Source organism: Coptis chinensis, chromosome 6 (assembly GCF_015680905.1).
Source record: "Coptis chinensis isolate HL-2020 chromosome 6, ASM1568090v1, whole genome shotgun sequence".
NCBI lineage: Eukaryota > Viridiplantae > Streptophyta > Magnoliopsida > Ranunculales > Ranunculaceae > Coptis > Coptis chinensis.
In genome coordinates, this window is record NC_141461.1 from 16194432 (window position 1) to 16217588 (window position 23157).

The 23157-nt window shown below is 42.9% G+C and overlaps 1 protein-coding gene across 1 annotated transcript; it reads left to right on the forward strand.

Moving 5' to 3' along the window:
* Positions 1-8897: 8897 nt before the first annotated feature.
* LOC147491756 (uncharacterized) lies at positions 8898-9434 on the forward strand. The gene has a single exon (XM_086567322.1). The coding sequence runs from the start codon at positions 8898-8900 to the stop codon at positions 9432-9434; it is 537 nt and encodes a 178-aa protein (XP_086423448.1).
* The last annotated feature ends 13723 nt before the right edge of the window (positions 9435-23157 follow it).

Genomic DNA, 23157 nt, shown 5'->3' on the forward strand with positions numbered 1-23157 from the left:
CTTAGCGGACAGCAGTGTGAAGGGATTTGATTTGGGCTTAACATCGATAAGTGAAAAGAATATATGTATGCAAGTCAGGCATTGGTCAGTTAAGAATCATGTTAAATTTATTGACACATTTTTTCCCATGCCTGCATTCACCTTGATGATTTGCAAATGATTATTGTTCCTGATTTTGTTACCATTTTATTTTGGGTTCGCAGATTAGACGCTATTGAAAATTGACGTGTTGAAGGAACATGGCCAAATGCTTGGTCCAGACTCCAGATGTGGTTACATTTAGGCTAATTGTTGTTCCGTTGGTTACTACTATGCTGATATGAACGGTGAGTCAGAGTTTGAGTGCTGCTCAGTAGTAATGGCCAAGTTCAGAATATGCTTCACTGCTGAAATTTTAAGCTCAAACATGTAAGTTTGAAAAACTAATAAAGACAACTACTAGCACAAATAGTTTGAATGTATGTAACAAGGTCTGAGGGTGGTATTATTTTTGCTTCATTGCTTGAACTGAGGTTGGGTGGTATTTCGGTGGTAGTGTTAATGCTACTTAATTATCTCATCCAATGCAGTATGTGCAAGAAGCTACTATGGTCAAAGAGAAAGAATCACTATTCCCAATGGCCAAAGTAAAGGAAGGATTAAGTCCCAAGTTATTAATAAAACTGCAGTACTAATGGAACTAGGAGTTGAACCGTTTCTTTGGCTTTGTGCTGTTGTGTGTTCTTAAATTCCTACTTTTAAGTGAGTATTCTATCATCACATATTTTTGGTTTGCTAATGTCTATTTTGCTTAACATACTTTGGTGAAATAATGTGAAAATATAATGGCATTTAGCACTTACTGAAACTTATGTCAAATTGGAATTGAAGGCCTGCTCTTTTGTTTTACATAATTTAACCAGTAAGCTTGAAACTGATCCTGTATGTAGCATAAGTGGTTAACGTGGGTTTTCTTTATTGATGTACTTTCAGAGTGATAAAGTTGTATCTAAGGCCAGTTTGCAGCAACAACATTTGAGGTAGATGAACTGGGGATGAAAAGAGATGCTTTCTCATTCTTGCTTAAATTTGCATTGCTGCGTTGGTTTCAGGTATTTTGTGTAGTTACTCTTCGTTTATGATGATTATTTTCTTACTTCATTTAAATGTTCTTATTATGTATGATAATGTCAAGTGTTGTGTCTTATTGTATAGATAAATGATAGAACTGATTCTGTGATGGTCATACTACAAGCAACAACCTCATGTAAAATAGTGGGTGGTATAGGAAATAGACTTTTCTCCGTAGCTAACAAGATTCATTGTTCTTCAGTTGTGAAAGAAATATGTAGTTTGTCTTACAAATAGCTGCCTATTGGTTGAAACTTAAGAGGAAAAGTCTAACTTTGGACAGTTGAGTCTTCCTAATCTTAACTCATAACTCAATGCTAATTCTTTGAATTTTCACAAATGGGTTTTTTAAACTCATAACTGAATACTTGATCTATTGTTGTGTACTTGATGTATAGTTGCTATGATCTTGGTTATAAATTGCTTGGTCACATTTTGCTTCATCATTAAACCTCAAACTATAGCTAGCATGGAATACCTTTCCCTGTTTGATTACTACTGGCTAACCCAACTGATTTATGAATGTTACAATTGGTCTTTCAAATGATTATTCGTTATAAAAGAAGTATCTGAAGAAACATTATGGGAAATACATTCAATCTGATGAAGGTGGATACTATATACGAAAGGTGCAATAGGACCTTCATTGAGTGGATTTATAAGGAAATTGCAGGTAGCTCTGAAATCGATCATCAAGGGTAGACTAGCCTCAGCTTGGAGAAACATTCAGGGAATTACGACTACTTGACTCTACCTCACCTCTCACAGGCAAATCCCCTTAAAGTAATGAATCAGTCGTAGCTAGAACTCTACTACCGTCCTTACGAGATTATACATCTCACTTTATATCTGACTTTAGAAATACATAAAAAAAAAATGCAAATGTGTAATGCATTTTTCTGGCATGGAGCTTTTAGTCAAGTTTTGTTTTCTTTTGAGATTTGTATCGTTATATAAGACCGTTGCTATATTTTCTTTACATTGAATGAACCTTATATTGCAAGGTTTTCTTGATTGCAATCAATTTTTGCGCTTCATTGTATAATTTTCTTTGTGCTTTCAATCTGATTTTTTCTTTAGTTCCTTACTTTGTCCTCTTGGGCATAACATGATGAAAAATTACTCTAACTACATATGATATGTCTTGCCTTTTTTTTTTAGAACTTTTCATGTCAATAGCTTGATGCTGAAGTTGGTCCCTGGAAAGAAAAGTCGATTGATTTCTCAAAGATGAATACGATAACAGCCTGACAGTTGAATACAAAAAAATGTGATCCTTTTCTTTGCAAATGAGAATGAAAGTGCTAGATGAGATGGTGTTAATTATGGCACACAAGCATCATCCAAGTGGACTTTGTTTTCACGAAAGATTGCAAAAGTTTTGAGAACTAATGTAATACCAAAGTTATTTTCTATAAAGATGAATTCTTAGGTGCAGCAGCAGGAGGTCTGGGGGTCAATACTAACTACATGGCTGAAACAGTTGCTATTGTGGAAGCTGTACACAAGGCGTTGGACCTGGGATGGAAATATATATGGGTGGAAAGTGACTCGAAATCTGTAGTCCAAGCTTTTCAGGAGAATAAAATACATTAGAGAGTCCGAGAAAGGTAGCAAACTATGATGGAGCAGGCAGCATGGATCAATGTCACAACCACTTGGAGAGAGACTAACCTTGGAGCCGATAGCTGCTCTAAACATGTGGAGCGTGAGAAGATTCACGCATGTCCCAACGATTATATTCTCTATAGAGGCTTAATAAACAAGAATAGAACTACTTGTCCTACATGTGGAGCCTCAAGGTATAAGGTGAAAAAGAATAATCCTGACCAAAATTATAGTGTTCTAGCAAAAGTACTATGGTATTTCCCAATAATCCCTAGACTTAAAAAAATATTTCAATATGTTAAAACGGCGAAGAATTTGGTATTGCATGTGATAAAAGCCCAAAACTGTAGTTTTAACCCCTTAATAATATTACATTTAGACCAATTATACTTATAATAAATAAGAGTTAGTACTGTTTACGTATTTTTGTGTAATTCAGGTCTTGGAGTTGAATATGAGAAGAAATATATCACTTTTGCAAGATAAAAGAGCAAAGGTTGGTTACTAAGAAGTTCTATGGTGAAAGCCCAAGTTTCAAGAAAAAAAAGTCTTTTTAAAGCCCAGTTAAAGCTGAAAAGTCAAAGTTAACGCAGGTAGAAATAGAGCAGAAAAGTCAACAAAATTTCTGTAGGCCATATCTTTGGACTCAGACCTCGGAATTGGGCCTACTATATGTCAAAACGACCAGCTCGGAAAGAGCTTTCTAAAAAGTTCAGGACTTCATCCAATCAAAGGAGTAAAAGTGGATGAAAAAGTTGTTGCAGTAATTTCTTGCAGAAAATCTCTTTTTGGACTTATATAATTAGGTTTTGGGCTTGATTTAGTGGCCCAAAAACATAGCTCCAAAGCCCATGCACGAAATTATAAACCTAGCCCTCTCCTATATAAAGAGGACTAAGGCAAAACTCTAACTCTAACCCTTCCCATTAGTTTAATTAATTAACTCTCTCCCATTAGATAATAAATTAGTTTTCTTCTTTAGTTTCAAACCTAATTATTGTTTTCTAGCCTAGACACCATTAATAAAGACAAGTTATTTATATTGTTTCAATTATGTCTTATTCTTATTTTTTTAATTATAATAATTTAAAGAATCTTAGCTAAACCTCCATTAGAAAGGTTTAATTAAAGCTTTGATGAAGACTTGATGTGTTAGCTTAAAATAGTTGTAGTAAGATATTCCACTCTAGAATGTAGTTAATTCACCATGAGAATGGGTTTCAATTGTCACATGCTAATTATTAGTTGGTAGAGATGTCATAAATAATTAGGGATAAAAAGACCTAACCTTTATGTGAAAACATAAAGATTAGGATTGCAACAAATCTATACTAGCATATTAAGAATTAATCAAGGTGGAATCAAATCCCCCTAATCTCTCCTTTTCATATTTAATCTTAGTAATTAAGTGCCAGAATATAATTTAGAATATTGTAATTAGTTATTCCCACACATTATTTTTATTACAAACATTGCTCTCTCTGGTATTATAGAATTGTTTAAGTTAGTGAAACTGTTACGTTTAATCAACTAGGAGTGGAACAAATTCTGACTCCAGCTTTATTACATAATAGTCGAGAGTAGAACTTTGATAACAAATAGTTATAATAACTTTCTTATTCCTAGCATAAATCATTATTCATAGGGTAGGAAGCTTTTATTTACATATTATCAAATGGCGTCGCTGCCATCTTAGTTGTGTTTAGATTAGTTTCTGTATAGGACGTATTCATGACACGTGGGGTTATAGGTGGCAAGTGGGTCGTATGCCGAATAGCGAAGAAGAGACCTAATGTAATGGATCGTGGTCCGCGTAAATACAATCATCGGGGAGCTGCCCTATGACGGCGAAAAAAGGAGAAGGGGAGCGACGGATCAAGCCCGCGAAAACGAGATATACACCGCGAGCCTAGTAAGGCATAAGATTCAGTGAAGTATCAGGGGCCTAACTGGATGTGGATTAAGGAAAGAAGTAGGGGGAGCACAGTAGCCAGAACATAATACCTAGAGAAACGGTTGGACAAGTGGCAGACGTGGGACACGAAAAAGATCATGGAGAGCGGTTAGAGAGGATGGAGCGGTTGGAGAAAGAGAGCGGTTATGGGATATATAGTGGAGGGCCAGAAGAAGGAGGGGGAGAAAAAAAGGACAGAAAAAGAGAGAGAGAGAGAGAGAGACTGTGATCTCAAAGGTTGGAAAATTTGATCATACATTTTGGCGCCGTCTGTGGGGAACTCGTAGGAGAAAATGGCCACTTTAGCAAAAAGAGGTGTAGGAAGATCTAAGAAAGGAGCGGTCAGAGAAGACTTTGAGGAAGTTGAGAGCGCGGGATTGGAAGGGGTAGGAGAGGAAGAATTATCAGATGTGGCGGCTAACGCCACCAGACTTCTGCAGGAAGAGGTAGTTAGGCTGAGAAATGAAAATGACGAGTTGAGGAAGGACATGGAGACTACCCGGGGGGAAACAGAGCTGGGGGATCCTAGGGGCAGTGAAGCAGAGGGGGAGAATGTGGAGTACCCACCACCGGACATCGAACCAACGGCGGGTATCACTTTGGAGGTAGTTCAGGCCATGATCGAGAAAGATAGGGAAGTGAACCGTGTGGCAGAAAAAGTGAACCAGAGTGCGGCTCAGAAAGAGGTAGCGAGCTTCAGTAAAAATCCGCTGACAGATTCAATATGGAATTCCGAAGTACCTAAGAGGTTTTCCCAGCCCAGATTTGAACGGTATGATGGGAAAGGAGACCCAACTGATCATTTGCACCATTTTCAGCAGCAAATGCCGTTATGGCAGGAGAGTAAGTATGATGGGCTCCGCTGTATGATGTTCCCGGCCAGCCTTAAGGGAGGCGCCTTGGAATGGTATTACAGGTTGGCTTCGCGGAGCATCAAAGTGTTTGAAGAATTGGAGCGCGCATTTATCGACCACTTCATCCACCAGAAGAGAAGGGTGGTCGATATCGCGGCTTTATTCAATATTAAACAAAGGTCCGTAGAATCGTTAAGGGAGTTTTTATGTAGGTTCAAGGAAGAGATGCTAAGAGTGGAAAATTTGGATGAGCATACGGCGGTCATAGCTTTCCAGCACGGATTGAGGTCAGGAACGAGGGTCCATGAGTCGGTCTCCAAAATTGAAATTACTACTTTGCACACACTATACCCGAAAGTAGAAAAATACATATGATATGAGGATATAATGCAGAGAACGGCAAAGGAACAGAAGAAATCGGGAAAGGCAGTACAAGAGGTTGAGAGAGATGATCGAAAGGGTAAAAGAAAGATAGAGGACAAGGAGAGGGGATCTTACCTTAAAGGGGAGAGCCGAGGTCTGGAGAGGACAGGAGATCGGGGTAGAAGGGACATACGAGAGAGGAAGCCATACCGTGAGTTAGAACATACACCTCTTAGCAGACCTTTAGAGGAAATCTTGCCTCTAATCAAGGGGAACCAGTATTATGAGGGGCCGCGAAGTATCCTAAGGGAGATAGAAGGGAAACCATTCTGCGAGTATCATCAAGTCAGAAACCATGCTACAAATGAGTGTTACACCTTGAAATGGCTAGTAGAAAGGATGATAGAAAAGGGAATGCTCAGAGAGTTTGTTGCAGAAGTTCACCAAGCTGAGAGAGTGCCAGCCCCGGCTAGAATCTTGGGTACCATCAATGTCATTTTCAGTGGAGAGACGCTGGGTAGGAATACACACAGGGATAAGATGAGAAGGGCAGCAAGTCTACGACAGGTGTGTGAGGTGGTGAGCATACCGCGGTTAGTTAGTGGAGCCGCGATGATAGACGGGAGCATAATGTTCACCCCGAAGGATTTGGAGTCAGTAATTTCGCTGCATGAGGATGCCTTGGTAATTACCATAGCAATGGGAAATTACCTGGTTCGAAGGGTGTTGATAGACTGCGGCAGTTCAGTGGATTTGTTGTTCAAAGGGGCCATGGAGGAGATGAACATCGATAGAAACCAGTTGAAGGCTCCGCAAACCAATCTGTATGAGTTCAACGGTAGTATGACAGAGCCCGTTGGGGAGTTAACGCTCCCTGTGACAGCAGGACCGGCGACTGTATTCACTAGGTTCATGGTGGTGGACACGGGTTCACAATATAATGCGATTTTAGGGAGAAAATGGATTCATGAAATGAAGGCCATTCCATCGACGTATTACCAGGTGATCCGCTTTCCCACGAAGGGGGGAACATATGAAATCAAGGGGGATCAAGTGGCCGCGCAGAGTATACAGCAGGTAACTGCGAAGAGTTTGGTCAGCGGAACAGAAGGAGAGGGGCCGTCTCATGAACAAGGAGTGGCATAGCAATTACAGGAAGCGGCAGAGACAGTCAGATCTGAGCCGCCATTAGGTCCAAAAACGTTGGATGCGGTTGAAGTAGTTAACTTGGGGGTAGGAGACGATGAGAAATTTACATCCGTAGGAACCGACTTGCAAAGAGAATGGAAAAATAAACTCGTGCAGTTCTTAACTGAAAATTCAGACGTGTTTGCATGGGTGATAGAGGATATCACGGGTTTGGATCCAGGGTTTGCATGTCATCATCTACACATGAATGAGGGTGCTAAGCGAGTTCGCCAAAAGATGAGAAGCATACGTCCGGCACGCAAGCGATTCGTGAGGAGGTTATTCGAATCGAAAGGGCGGGGATAATAAGGGAGGTAGAATACACGGAATGGTTGTCCAATGTGGTCGCGGTTATGAAAAAGAATGGCAAAGTCAGAATGTGCGTGGACTTTACGGACGTGAACAAGGAGTGTCCGAAAGATTGTTACCCTATGCCGCGGGTGGATGAACTAGTGGACCGAACGGCCGGATTCAAGGTGTTCTCTTTCATGGACGCCTCCATGGGATACAATCAGGTCGCCATGTACGGCCCGGATCAGGAAAAGACCACGTTCATGGTAGAAGGGGGCACCTACTGTTACACCAGGATGCCATTTGGGTTAAAAAATGCTGGGGCAACATTTCAACGGGTAGGAGAAAAAATGTTCCAAGGGAAGATTCGGAAGGGGATGGAGATATATATTGATGATATGGTGGAAAAGAGCATGTCAGAAGACGAACACTTGGAAGGTCTTCAGGAAACTTTTCACATACTACGAAGGCACCAGCTGAAGCTTAACCCCGAGAAGTGTACCTTTGGAGTAGCGTCTGGGAAGTTCTTGAGTTACATAATAACACACCGCGGTATAGAGGCAAATCCAGAACAAATTAGATCACTAATCGAAATGCCGTCCCCGCAAAATGTGAAGGAGGTTCAAAGTTTAGCGGGAAGAGTCGCGGCACTAAATCGGTTTATTTCTAAATCATCGGACAAATGTCGACCGCTGTATCGACTGTTGAGGAAAACACAAGACTTCCAATGGACCGCGGAATGCGAGGGAGCCTTCCAGGAATTGAAGAGTTATTTAGGTAAAGCACCACTTTTGTCGCGGCCGGAACAAAGGGAAAAACTGTATTTTTATCTGGGGGTTTCAGAGTACGCGGTGAGCTCGGTATTGGTGCGAATCGTTGAAAAGATAGAAAAACCCGTTTACTTTCAAAGTAAGACCATGCTGGACGCGGAAACCCGATACAGCAGAATTGAGAAATACGCTTTGGCACTGGTATTCTCAGCACTAAAATTGAAACCTTATTTCGAAGCTTATTCTGTGGTGGTGATAACAAACCTGCCTCTCAAGCAGGCGTTGAGGGCGGAGAAGTCAGGAAGAATGCTGAAGTGGGCAGTAATACTCAGTTGTTACGAAATACAGTACCAGATCAGAACCGCAGAAAAGGCACAAGCGATGGCGGAGGTGTTAGCAGAATTCCCAGCTGAGCACCCAACGTGGGGAGAGGAAATGGTCATGGATCGTGAAGGGGAGCTTAACCACGACCCATTAGATCCATGGGATGCGCGGAATGGTTGGAGAGTTTTCGCGGATGGTTCGGCTACAGATACAGGGAATGGAATAGGCGTCGTCCTGGTGACTCCTGAGAACAATAGGCTGGAATTATCGATGAAACTGGGATTTGCGGCTTCCAACAATGAGTCTGAGTACGAAGCAGTGATAGCAGGTTTGGGTATGGCCTAAGATTTAGGAGTGAGCGAACTATCTGTTTACTCGGATTCTAACCTAGTGGTGTGTCAAGTGAATGGAGGATTCATGGCTCGCTGCCCAAGGATGGCGAGATACTTGGAAGTCTTGCAGAAGAAAGCACGTAAGTTCAAGAATATTAAGTTTGCACATTTGAACCGCGGTGAAAATAGACATGCCGATGCATTGGCATATGTTGCCGCAGTACTACTAGGGACAGAGGGAAGATCTATTGAGGTAAGGGTGTTGAGCAAGCCTAGTACCACGGAAGAGGAAGATGTCTGCCTTGACGCTGATATGGAACCCAGTTGGATAACACCCATCAAAGCTTTCTTGAAGGGAGTGGAGATAGAAAACAAACAGGAAAGACGCAGAATGGAACAGGTGAGCCAAAGATACACTTTACTCGATGGGGATCTGTATAGGAGAAGTTTTAGCGGACCAATGTTAAAATGCATAGGGCCGCCGCAGATTAAAGAAGTTCTGGCTGAGGTACATGAAGGCGACTGTGGAAGTCATTCTGCAGGGCGCACGACCACACACCGGTTGATCTCACAGGGGTATTTTTGGCCACATATGAAAAGGGATGCAGTAGGATATGCAAAAGGGTGCGAAAAATGTTAGAGATTTGCACCGCTGATACATGCTCCAGCTGAGCCACTACACAGTGTATTTAGTCCATGGCCATTCGCCATGTGGGCGATGGATATAGTAGGGCCACTGCCAACAGCGAGTGGCAAGAGGAGATTTATGTTGGCAGCAACCGATTATTTTACAAAGTGGGTGGAAGGAGTGGCACTGCAACAAGTCAAGGAAGAAAATGTGAACAAATTTATGTGGGAGAATATAATTTGTAGGTTTGGATTGCCACATACAGTCATCGCGGATAATGGAACACAATTTACTGGGGGAAAGGTACGAAAGTTCCTTCAGACGTTTAAAGTAAAGCAGGGGTTCTCAGCCCCATACAATCCGGAGGGGAATGGACAGGCAGAGGCTTCGAACAAAATCATAATGGATAATCTTAAGAGGAAGCTGGAGGAGCGGAAGGGAGCATGGGCTGACCAGTTGCATCATGGGCTATGGGCTTACCGCACAACACCGCGAACATCTACAAATGAATCACCCTTCTCAATGGCGTATGGAGTAGAAGCCGTGATTCCGGTGGAAATGATAGAGAAATCAACAAGAACCAGCGCGGTGGAGTCAGGTAAAAATGAGGGGATTTTAACCACGGAGTTGAACTTCATCGAAGAAAAAAGAGAAATGGCGCGCATTCGTCTGGAAGAATATCATCGGAAGCTACAGAGACAGTATGATAAAAAGATGAGGTCGCGAACTTTCAATGTGGGGGATCAGGTGCTGCGACGGGTTACGCCAGCCACCAGGAAGGAGAACGATGGCAAACTGGGGCCTAACTGGGAGGGACCATATGTCGTGACGGAAAAGGGAACTTCCGGGACTTATAAGCTACGGACTTCAGTAGGGAAAATGATTGACAAACCGTGGAATGTAAGAATGTTGAAAATTTACCATAGTGAAAGCCTTGTTTAGTTTTCAAGTGAGAAATGAGGGTCAGAGTGTAATATTTGGTACAGTATATTTTTATCCATGAATAAAACAAGTCCTTCTATTGAATAGTTGGTATGGAAAGCAGAAGGAAGTTTGACGAATGAACTCCAAATCAAGTTGGGGGCAAGCTGAGTTGCCCCTCCAGGCTTCACAACCGTCTGAGAAAGCGGGGGGGAGTCCTTCGCGGACTATGGGTCCGAATGAACTTGGGGGAAGCTGTTGCCCGTCCGAATCCAGGGGCAAGCCGAGTTGCCCCTCCGCTTTGACAAAGCGGCAGAGCCCTTCGACTATGGGTCCGAATCAACTTGGGGGCAAGCTAAGTTGCCCCTCCAGGGGCTTCCACACCGCTTTGACAAAGCCGGGGAGCCCTTCATGGACAATATGTCCGAATCAACTTGGGGCAAGCCGAAGTTGCCCTCCCGTGCTTCACGGCCGTCACCGAGAAAGGGGGGAGGAGCCCTTCGCTGACTACATGTCCGAATCAACTTGGGGCAAGTTGAGTTGCCCTCCAGCTTCCACAGCCGCCCGAGAAAGCCGGGGAAGAGCCTTCCATCTGACTACATGTCCGAATCAACTTGGGGGCAAGCCGAAGTTGACCTTCCAGGCTTCACACCGCCCGAGAAAGCGGGGGAGGAGCCCTTAGCCGACTATGGGTCTGAATCAACTTGGGGGCAAGTTGAGTTGCCCCTCCAGCTTCTTCACCCATCCGACAAAGCGGGGGAGGAGCCTTTCGCGGACAATACGCCTGAATCAACTTGGGGGGCAAGCCGAAGTTGCCCCTCCAGCTTCACAGCCGCCCCCGACAAAGCGGGGGGGAGGAGCCCTTCGCGGACTATGGGTCCGAATCAACTTGGGGCAACCGAAGTTGCCCTCCAGCTCTTCACAGCCGCCCCGACAAAGCTGAGCCCCTTCGCGGACAATATGTCCGAATCAACTTGGGGGCAAGCTGAGTTGCCCCTCCAGGCTTCACAGCCGCCAGAGAAACAAGGGGGAAGAAACCCTTTGCGGACTATACGTCTAAATCAACAAGATTGTACGAATCAGTGTTCCATTAGGCTTCACAGCTTAATACAAACACGCATATCGGTGCACCTACTGCAAATTTCGAGTACAAGTCAACTGAGAATAAAATTAACAGAGATATATACAATGGTAAAGAGGGGAACTCTAGACTGCAAAGTGATTAACATTAAAGACCTGCTGGCCATTCCCAGAAACCAGGTGAAATAGATGTTACAATCAAGTACTGTCAAAGTGGGAATCACAAAATCTCAAAAGTACAAGGGGGAACATTTTAAGTACAAAACTTCAATAGGAATTCCAAGAAATTACTAAGGCCCTTCGCCCACATTCTAGTAGGCAGGCACTAATTCCACCTCACCGGCAGAAGGAGGGGGAATATCCACGACGATGGGTGCAGGCTTCACTGAATTAACGGCTTTAGTTGGGGATGGGCCTTGGACGCAGCGGCAAAACGTTGGGCTACGGCTCTGGAGTGCGATATCTTGTTAGTATACTTAAAAGATTTGTAGGGCTTTCTCTTTGGGCGAGGAGAGGGTTTGGGGAGTCTCTCTTTGGGAGGGGTTGGGCAATAAAGTGGACCTTGATACGAACCAATAGTTTTCAACGAAGGATCAAGGAGAAGAGGATGGCCCTTTTCTGGATCTATGCCGAGGACTTCACTCTGTCCACCTCCCAAGTCGTGGAGTTTTTGAAAAATAGCTGAGTAGACACCGTTGTAAAGTTTGGATCGCGAATCTGGGCTCCAACCTGTGGTACAAAAGAAAGACAAGTTAAAAGTAAAGTTAGGAACGAGCACGGCGAATAAAAAAGTTTGACGTACCACTAGAAAGGAAACTGAGATGCCTTAGAGAAACGTCAGAGGGAAGATCCGCGGACAGAAAACTACCGGACACATATAACGGATAATGATGCCACACTTTATCAGAGGTAGTAAGGTGGAGGACAAAGGACTTCTTCTGCAGACGGGTACAGAAAGACTGATATCCTACACTACCAAATTTGGTACTCTTCTTTATATAGTAGTGAGCTATCATATCGCAGAGTTGGATTTTGGGAGAATTGGTTTTATTGTAATGATCTGCGGCATATAAGATACGCCAAAAGTTACCAATGCCTTGGCAAGGGGGGATGTTGAAGTGGTTACATACTTCGACATCAAGGAGAGTTAAGGGAAATCGCAAGTCGGCCGCTATTTGACCAACAGTTGCAATGAGACAACCAGACCGCAGTGGGACTAGATCACGGCGGAAATGGGAGACACCGCACGCGTGCTCAAGGATCACGCCATGGGATGTCATAAGCAGCTTTAACTGCATCTAAGTTGGGCCTATAGCGGTAGGATGGGGGGGAGGCAGAGTGGCTTTCCTTCCTGAGGTGGAAGGTTCCGCGACAGGGCTAGCAGAGCCCGAAGCCGCGGAATCAGATATGTCCACAGTGTGACCGCTAGATCTGGGAGCGGAGGACTCCGATCCATCAGGTCCGGCAGCTGAGGAACTAGCCGATTCGGACTCAAACATGACAAAATTAAACAATGGAGAAGCCCTAAAATGAAGAACAATAGAGAAAATAGGCTATGGAGGAAGAGAAAGGGGAACAGTAAAACGAGGAAGAATAATCGGAACTATGACAAGAACTAAGGGGAGGAAGACAAACCTGAGGAGCAAAGCGGCAAAGAGCAACGAAAGAGAAGTTCGAATCTTGCAAAATCGAAGACCCACTGAAGATGAAGAACGGGAAGAAACGTGGAAGAAACAGGAAAAAGAGGAAAATGAAAGGGTTTAGAGCAAATTTAGGGGTTTTGAAGGAAGAGAGAGGTTTGGGCGGGATACTAATCGACAAGGGCACAAGGGTCATTTCATTTGGGAAAAGAACCAAGAAACAAGGGATACGTGGGGCATTGAAAAGTGGAAAAGCAGGCTCGATGTGTGCGTGCGCCGAAATGACAGGCTCGATACACATGCGGATCGAACATCGAGATGTATTGATAGCACACGTGCCATGGGTGCACGTGTCACAGATGTAAAAGAAAGGGGGAGATTTTTCTCGGTCTCGTAGTTTATCCGCGGACTTAAAACAATGTCGCGGAACATCAAACGGGACCGAGAGGGACATCTGTATAGGACGTATTCATGACACGTGGGGTTATAGGTGGCAAGTGGGTCATATGTCGAATAGCGAAGAAGAGACCTAATGTAATGGATCGTGTCCGCGGTAATACAACTGCGGGAGCTGCCCTATGACGGCCAGAAAAGGAGTGGGAGCGACGGATCAAGCCCGCGAAACAGAGATATACCGCGGAGCCTAGTAAGGCATAAGATTCAGTGAAGTATCGGGGCCTAACTGGATGTGGATTAGGGAAAGAAGTAGGGGGAGCACAGTAGCCAGAACATAATACCTAGAGAAACGGTTGGACAAGTGGCAGACGTGGGACACGAAAAAGATCATGGAGAGCGGTTAGAGAGGATGGAGCGGTTGGAGAAAGAGAGCGGTTATGGGATATATAGTGGAGGGCCAGAAGAAGGAGGGGGAGAAAAAAAGGACAGAAAAAAAGAGAGAGAGAGAGAGAGAGAGAGACTGTGATCTCAAAGGTTGGAAAATTTGATCATACAGTTTCCCTTTGTGTTTTCAATTCTACCAATATCCCACTTCACCCACCCACCCGATTGTTTGGTTCTAATTGTGTTTGTTTTTTTCAGAATTTTTTTTCGAATATAGTACTCGGCCGCGCGATGCTTTTGTACTCTATTTCGGCGCCACCCTCTTGTTACTGGATTTTTTTTTTTCGAACAATACTTTGAGCATGCCCGCGCCCTTGTTTATTCTATAAGTGAGTGTGCCCACGCCCTTTCTGAAGAAAACCCGATTCACAGGTTAGTTACTGGCTTTCTTTTTGTTCAAGTTATTTTTTATTCAGTGTTTCGAACTTCTTCATTACACTGAAATCGTGTATCAAAGATGCTATTAATAAGCGTAGCAAAGAGGCATTCAGGTACTCCTTCTTCCACTCCTCGTCTCTTCTGTCAGAGGAGTTTTAATTCTAGTATATCAGGGTTGTTTGACTGTTGTTAGTGTTTTTTTTCATATTGACCTTAGCCTTGTATAAGATTAAGGTCTGGTAAGAAAAAACCATCTAACGTTATATATAGTAAACGTCAACGCACACGCCTATCTAGAATACCTTGTTTTACACCTACATCAATGGCAGAAGAAACAGAGACTCCTCTCTCTGATTTTTACAAAGCCCTCAACGATAGCCCTAAGTCATGTACCATTCTTGTAGACCCAGTGGGGGATTTTTGAATTCCCCTGAATATATTTAATTTGCTACAGGTTTTTCATGGGTTAGACCACGAGAAGCCTTATTAGCATATGCGTAGGAAAGAACAAGTTCTTACCACATTTCATTATCCTACCGTAGGTTCGAAACAAATTAAACTATGAGTGTTTCCTTTCACACTAGCCGATAAGGCGGCGTCTTGGTTAACTGCCCCAACACCTAATTATGTGGACTCATGGGCCAAACTTGTTCAATTGTTCATGGAACAGTTTTACCCACCACTGAAGATAGATGAAATGCTTCAAAAGATTTATTTCATCCGCCAGAATCCTCAGGAATCCTTTTCAGATGCCTGAAATCGTTTCAATGATCTTCTCATTGAATGCCCGCATCATAACCTTGCGAAAGACACATTTGTTCGTGCTTTTTTCAAAGGGCTTTTACATCATCATAAAGAGGTTCTTGATATAATGACTGTGGGAAGTTTCCTAAGTAAAGGAGCCTCAGAGGCTTATAGGTTTTTAGAATATCAATCTAAGCGTAATAATAACTGGGGGGGGTAACGATATTCCCCGCTCTGCTAATTCTTCTTCAATAGTTAAGGCTGTTAGTATGTTTGAGGTTAAATCTGATCCCAAGCTTAGAACTCTAATCGAATCTCTCACAAAAAAGGTTGATGCCATTTCTATTCAACATAAGCTTACTCCTATTATGAACATTAACTCTCTTCCATGTAATTTTTGTTGCAGCCTTATGCATACCGACTCCTATTGTCCTCTTGTCTATGAACAACTATCACAACCACCATCACAGCCGGATAATGTTTGCTCCATTAATAGCCTCCTATTCCTAACGCACCATGGTGACAAAATCCCAACTTCAATTGGAGAAATAATCAACCAGTTATACCTCAAGGGTTTAAGAATCAAAATGTTAGGCCAGCAAACAACTACAACCCAACAAACAACTACAACCCAGCTCCACAAAGACAAGTACAAGGACAAGGTAATTATAATAATTAAAATTATTATAATAATAATAGAGGTATCGTCCCAGTTAATAACAACTATCACAACCCACCCGTTAATAATCAAGGTGAGATAGTTCCTATCACACCACCTGTGACTACTACACATCCACAACCGGATCGTTTCGACACCTACATGCAAGCTCAACAACAAATTTTACAATCCATACAATAATCCTTACAACAGTTAAATCAAGATAAAGCCCAACCTAAAGGTGTGTTTCTAGGTCAAGCTATACCAAATCCTAAAATGTCAAACACGGCCTTTGAAGTAATCGGTACTACTAGTAAAGAAAATTTAAACGTATGTGAGTTAAATTCCATCACCACTCTCCGTTCTTGTAGGGTGGTTGATAACACCATAACTATGCCCATTGATACACCACCAGTGGTCAATGAAAATAAAAATTTACTAGATACTGAAATATAAATTGAAGATCCTACCCATATAGAGGTACCAGTTAAACCACAACCCAAGAGGAAAGCGACCAAGGTTAAAACTCTTATTTACCCATACGCTAAATATAGAGAGAAACTATTGTTAAACAAAAGAGTGGTGATGACATTTAACGATAAACCTATCTTTTCTTGAAGCTATTAAAAAATTACCACAACATGTTAAGTTTCTAAAAGAGTTGTGCACTACTAGGCGGAAAACAAATATTCCAAAAATGCCTTTTTAACTGAACAATTTCCTATTCTATCTGAACATAATGGAATCATTAAGTATAAGGACCCTGGTCGTCCTACTGTACAATGCATCTTAGGCGATACTCACACGTCAACTACTCTATTAAACATGGGGGAGAGTGTTAACTTACTCCCTTATTATCTGTATAAACAAATAGGTCTACAAGAGATGCAACCAACTAAAATGATGTTGCAATTAGCTAACCGTTCTATTAAGTATCCTAAGAGTGTTGTTGAAAACGTGCTTGTTAAAGTTCAAGATTTTTAGTATCCAGCCGACTTTGTTATCCTCGACACAGAAGTCACTAACGACTCTGTTGCTATCATCTTAGGGCGTCCTTTCTTGGCAACTACCAACGCGCTCATAAACAGTCGCGATGGTTCGATGTCCATGTCCTTTGGCCATCTTTCTGTTGAGGTAAATGTTTTCAAAATGAAGCAACAGTTACCCGATACAACTATCGATGGAGAAGTTAGCATGATCGAGAGCTTAGCTCAAGATTATTTCAACAACACATTTCCAAGAATCAGATGCATCAATTCCTTTCTTTCAGAAGTTCTGACTCCGACGCTTTCGTCCCCACACTAGTAGATACCCCTCTTATGGACGAAGACAAATATCACAATTTCGACTCCTTAGACGAGATTTATGACTTTCTCAAAGATGTAGATGAATGCCATAATTATGTGGATGCGACCAAGCTAGATGAGAAATTCAACGAGTTTCTAAGAGCCTGTGATGATCCACCATCTAAAGAACTACCTAAAGCACCACCCACCTCAATTCCCCTCCCTCCACCTTTTCAAAGGAACCTTGAGTTTATACTTAACATTGTTGCTTCTCCTGTGCTTCATGACTTCCTAAACCCATCTGGTAAGGACATAATACCAAAGAAAGAGCCACCTGACATCTTCATTTTAAGATGTATGATAATACCAACCCATGCCACCAATGAGTTTTGTGCTAAACCTACATTCTCATTTTTTCCATTCCTTACTTCTAAAACTTTTCCATATCCCACATATCTTCCACAACCATCCATTTTTTCACGATCATTCACTTAGACACCCTTTCGTTGGAGGAAAAAGAAGAAATTGCATGCTAGGTTAGATCCATCAGTATTCACTCCCATTTCGCTACGTCACATCATGGGAAATCATGGCGCTTGATTTTGTTTAGGTGTGTTTTCTGTGATAATTATTTATGGAAAGATCCACAACTATTTCGGTTTTTTTTTTTTTTTTTTGAAATAACTCCCCCAGCCCCCAAACTTTATTAACTTCATTTTCTCAAGTACATAGTGCCTTCCTTATCCCTCGCGATCAGTACATTCATTTTTTGATCCATCGGGGGAATAAAGAGCACCAATCCATTACACTCGTCTCTATTTAATTTCGATAAGTAGTCAGCTACTTGGTTTACTTCCCACGAAGACATGGACAAAGGAAACTATGTCAAACTTTGAGCTCATTTTGTTTGAATCACATACCTACCGAGTTCCTCTGATTACCGCGGGCTTACCTTGCTTTGTTAAAATCTGTACCCCCTGCATAGAGTCTGATTCCACTTTAATTCGTGTTATCCTCAGCTGCTCCGCACATTCCAGCCCCTTTAGAACAGCTAGCAGTTCCTGATAGATCACCGATTTCTTCTTAGAACTGCCGCTATACGCCTGTAGCACTACCCCATCTCTATCCCTCAATACACCTCCATAACCTACCATCCCCTCTTGTACCGACCCATCGTGTTTTAGAGCCACCGTCTCACTCCCTGGTCTCTCCCATTTGACCCATCTTTCCTCCTTTTGTATCACTTGGACCCTAATACCCAACCTCTCCAACATCACTTTGGATCCCACGTCCTCCTGTATAGCTTCTAGCGTCTTTCCCATGTATATCTTCATGCTATTTATGACCTTGTGGCTTACCTCATCAGCTGCCTTGGATCGATTCCTCTTTAGCCTCCAATTTAAGCTCGATCCATATAGCTTGCACTCTTTGCACAAGTAAAGGCTCGAATCACTTCCGACACCATGTTATTCTTCCTGCTTAGTCTCATTAGGTAGTACCATTCTTCATGTGATGCTCTTACTGCACCTGGTAAACCCATCGCCTTCTTGAACTCTTCCCAGACTATCTTCGAATATGAGCAATCAAAAAGAGATGAGTGAACTCTCTCCCTGTTTACCACACAAACAAAGCACTTTGTATTTCTTATTACCTTCTTCGCCACGGTCGATTACGTGTTGGGAGAGTTCCGAGAAACGGTTGCCAAACGGTGAAGGAATGCTTTGATGCGAGTACTTCCCCGGACTATCTTGAACCATTTGACTTTACTCCTCACATTCTTTAGTAATCGATGCGGCCGATCTTTGTAGAAAATACTCCCGAGTACATTTAGGTGTCCATATGACCTGGTCCTCCATGATGTAGGAGTTGATCTCCGTATCCATGATCCATTTCTTAATATCGCACTCCGTAGATCGGTAATTACTCGTCCAACCACCATCAGCTATCACTTCGACACCATTCGTCTTTCCGGATTTCATTTGCTAGCAATGCTTTGGCCCGACTATTTAGGAACGATGGGCACGAACACCATGGGTCATGCGGGAACCGGTACTCTTTCCATTCGCAATCAGATCGATGTACTTCCATGAGATCTCTATGTTTCAAGATGCCCTCCACACCCATGAACAAATTCGGTGCTTTCATGGTCCAAAAAATGTCTCTGCTTGATGTGGTGTTGCCAAGACCATTTTACCCATAGACAATCCGATTTCTGTGCCAGTTTAAAAACCAAACCACAGTATGCAGCTTTATTCCACACTCTAGGATCAACCAGACCTATCCCTCCTTGTTCTTTATCTAGTCTGAGAGTCGCACTACTCGCGTGATGCATCTTCTTTTCCATGCTTGGCCCAGCCCATATAAACCTGTTACAAATCTTTGCCACCTTTTCTATCACCGTCTTCGGAAGCACAAAAATTTGAGCCCAATAGGTTTGAAAAGAGGCTAGCACTGATTTTACCAATTGCACTCGTCCCGCTCGGTTGAGTTCCTTATTCTTCCAGTTTGATATTCTAGCCGTAATCTTCTCTATTAGCGGCAAGCATTCTCTTACACCGAGTCTCGTAGCAGTGAGGGGGAGGCCTAGGTAGGTAACAGGTGGTGCAACCACTGAGATGTTCAGAACTGCTGCCAACTCAAGCCCTTCTGCTTCATTCATGCTACCTGGGAGTAGTGTAGTCTTTTCTTTGCTGAAATGGAGCCCTGTTGCATCAGAGAAGATTTCCAGAGTATCCCTTATTGCCTTCAGAGATTCAATGTTACCTTTGCAGAATATTAGAACGTCGTCCGCAAAACAGAGGTGTGATATTTTTAGCTTCCTACACTTCGAATGAGCACTGAGTCTGTTCATCTGCAGGTCTTGTTGAAGAAGAGTACTTTCGAAATTTCCATAACCAATACAAACAAATCTGGCGAGATCGGGTCCCCTGCGCATGAGACCTCTTCTTCCTTCAAAATAACCTTCCGGCATCCCATTCACCATAACTGAAAATGTAGGGGTGGTATAGCACATTTTAGCCCATTCTATGAACAACCCAGGAAACTTGAATCGTCCCAAGATGGCTTCAAGGGCCTGCCATGAGACAGAGTCATACGCCTTTTTGATATCAAGTTTGATTGCACACCTCTTCTGCCCTTGTTTTCTCGAATACCCCCTTAGCAACTCATGAGCTAGCAGCAGATTGTCTTGTATCGACCTCCCCGGTATGAAGGCTGATTGGGCATTCGAGATAATCCCCGATATACACTTCTTCATCCTATTGGTTATGACTTTCGACACACATTTATACAACGTGTTACAGCAAGCTATTGGACGAAACGAGCCAACAGAGTCTGCATCTTTCATCTTCGGTATGAGACAGAGAAAGGTGGCATTAATGCCTCCAGGAATTTTCCTGTGTTTGAATATATATTGGATAGATCTGATAAACTCTGCTCCAATCACATCCCAACTCTTTTTGAAGAAACAGGCATTAAATCCGTCCGGTCCCGGGGATTTATTGTCCTCCATACCAAACAAAGCTTCCTTTATCTCATCTGCCGAAATAGGGCCAAAAAGAAAATCACTTGTGGCCTGATCGATCTCTTTTACTGTGAGAGTATTGAGAAACCCAGGGTCATAGTAAGCTTCCGAGGGCACTCCCAGCAGCTCCATATAGTACTGTAGAAACGCCTTTGCTACATGGTCCCTCCCTTCTCTTTTTATACCTTGTGCATCTGTAATTACCCCCACTGAATTTCGGGTTTTTTTTTCCTTTATCGCATTGAAAAAGTATGCACTACACCTGTCCCCGAAGCACAACCATTCAATATCCGTTTTGTGAAATATATCCGCTTCCTCCATTTTTATCAAGCTACATAGCTTATCTCTTAGCTCGTACTCATGAGCACTAAGGGCACAGTCCACCGGATTCTTATGTAGCAAGTCTTGCACTTCCTGTAGTTGCATTCTTGCTTCTTCGACCCTCCTTTGAATGTCACTGCTTAAGGATCTTGCCCACCCCTTCAAACTAGCCTTTAGGCATTTCAATTTACTAGTCAACATGAAAGGTGGGCTACCATGATCTGGTATTTTCCAACACTCCTTTAGCGATGCCTGGAAATCATTGTGTAGCATCCAAAAATTGCAAAACCTGAATGGGGGATGGTTTCTTTCTGGGCTGTAGAACGACATAACCAACGGGCAGTGATCTGATAACCCCTGGGTTAAAACTTCCACTCTTGTGGCCCGCGGTGCGAGCTGCCCGGTCGGCATTGACTACACATCTCTATCCAGCTTCGACCATTTTCTCATGCTCGCACCTCCACTATTCCAAGTGTAGTAACACCCTGACACATTATGCTCAAAAAGCCCTGCTACATTCAAACAACTTGCGAACGGCTGCGTTTCCCTCGGATGTACAGCTCTATCCCCGATTCTTTCTTGGGAGAATAACACATTATTGAAGTCTCCCATGACACACCAAGGCCCATGAATACCTATACTTAAGGCCTTTATCTCCTCCCACAAAATCAGCCTATCTTTCTGCTTATTACTCGCATACACGAAAGTTACCAAAAAGTTGACGCCTTGCTGCAAAATTGTGACCTTACAGTGCACAAATTGACCCCCTTCCACCTCTTTCTGAACAGTCAATATACTTGGGTCCCAACCAATCCAGATGCGCCCATATTCGTCACTTGTATAGTTATGTTCCAACTGCCATTGCGGACACACTACACTTTTAATTCTCGCCAATTTCTCCATTCGAACCTTGGTTTCCAACACTCCCATACAACTTATATTATTCTCTTTTATAAACTTCCTCAACTGCTTCGCTTTCGTGCAGTCGTTTATTCCCCTAACATTCCAGCTACAAAGTCTAATCATTTACGACCTTTTTTTTTTTTCCTCCCTTTGTTCTTCCCCTACCTCTCTTCCCCGACTCAGTACGCTTTTTCTGCTCTTCTCTTTGCTTCGAGCTCTTGTTTGCACCTGCATCCTCTCCACTTCTTCTATTTCTTGTCTAGTCGGTACCACCTTGTCCCCGAACAACTCTGGCTCTGCATCAGATATATCATCATCTTCCAGGTCTGCCAGTTCCTCAAAAATATTTCTCTCTGCACAGAATACGTTAACTTCCGGGTGTATGCCTCTCATGTGCTGTATAGGCGTGTGTATAGCTCCTCAGCTCAGAGCCTCAGAAGATTGGTCTCCAAAACAGCTCTCAACACATCCTGGAGACACTACATTTATGGTACTGAGTGATACAATCTGATTCTGGGCCTGCTGGCCAGTGTCCTCCATGCTACTCAGTGTTATCTCACCACTGTACACATTCCCAGTCCCCACCCCTTGTTCTGTATCTATAATCACCACTGCTCGCTCCTCTGTTCCTTCACTATCATCACCTTGTACATTTTCAGATTCATTCCCCCTTTGACTCACATTTCCTCCCCTATCTTTGTCTGCATTTGTTATTGTTTTGACCCCATTTTTCACAGCATTGCCCTTTTTACGCCATACCCTAGTCGTTCTTACATTACACTGCTCTGCCGCATGTCCAAACTTATTACAGTTTGTGCAAGACTTCGGCTTCCATGGGTATTCCAATGGTATCTCTACCTCCCTGTTCCCAGCCTTCACAGTTATTACATCTTTGTATTCATAGTTCACTGGGAACTCGATACAGAATCGCGCAAAGGATAATCTTTTCCTTTTCGCTGTTGCGTCGTCCATAAACATTGGCGTGCCTCCCACTAAGCTAGCTAGGTATGATAGTCCATCAAATGTCCACATTTCTTTTGGGACATCCATCAGCTTAACCCACAGAGGAATGGACACTACCTTGTTTTTGTAGTTATCAACCTCAACTGTCCATGGCTTAACTACAAACACTCTACCCGCAATAAAAATCGGTCCTTCATCCAGCACCATTTGACGATCTTCCGAGCTCGTAAAACTCATATAAAAGAGTTCCTTGTCTGTGGTAATATCAAAAGACCCTTTCAATTTCCACTTTTTCTCCAGTATTTCCTTCACAGTAAAAAAGGACATTCTCTTATCTAGGAAATACCCCACTAGATAATCATCCCATTCCTTTATTCCTTGTTCCAGTAAATCTGTTGGGAACTGAGCAACTCCATCAACAAAAATGGGAGAAAACGACTTAAAAGCCACATTTGACTCTGTAGATCCAGTTCTACCA

What these genes read in the sequence shown, in the direction of transcription:
- LOC147491756 (XM_086567322.1), top strand. Translation starts at nt 8,898, where the DNA reads ATGGCGAGATACTTGGAAGTCTTGCAGAAGAAAGCACGTAAGTTCAAG.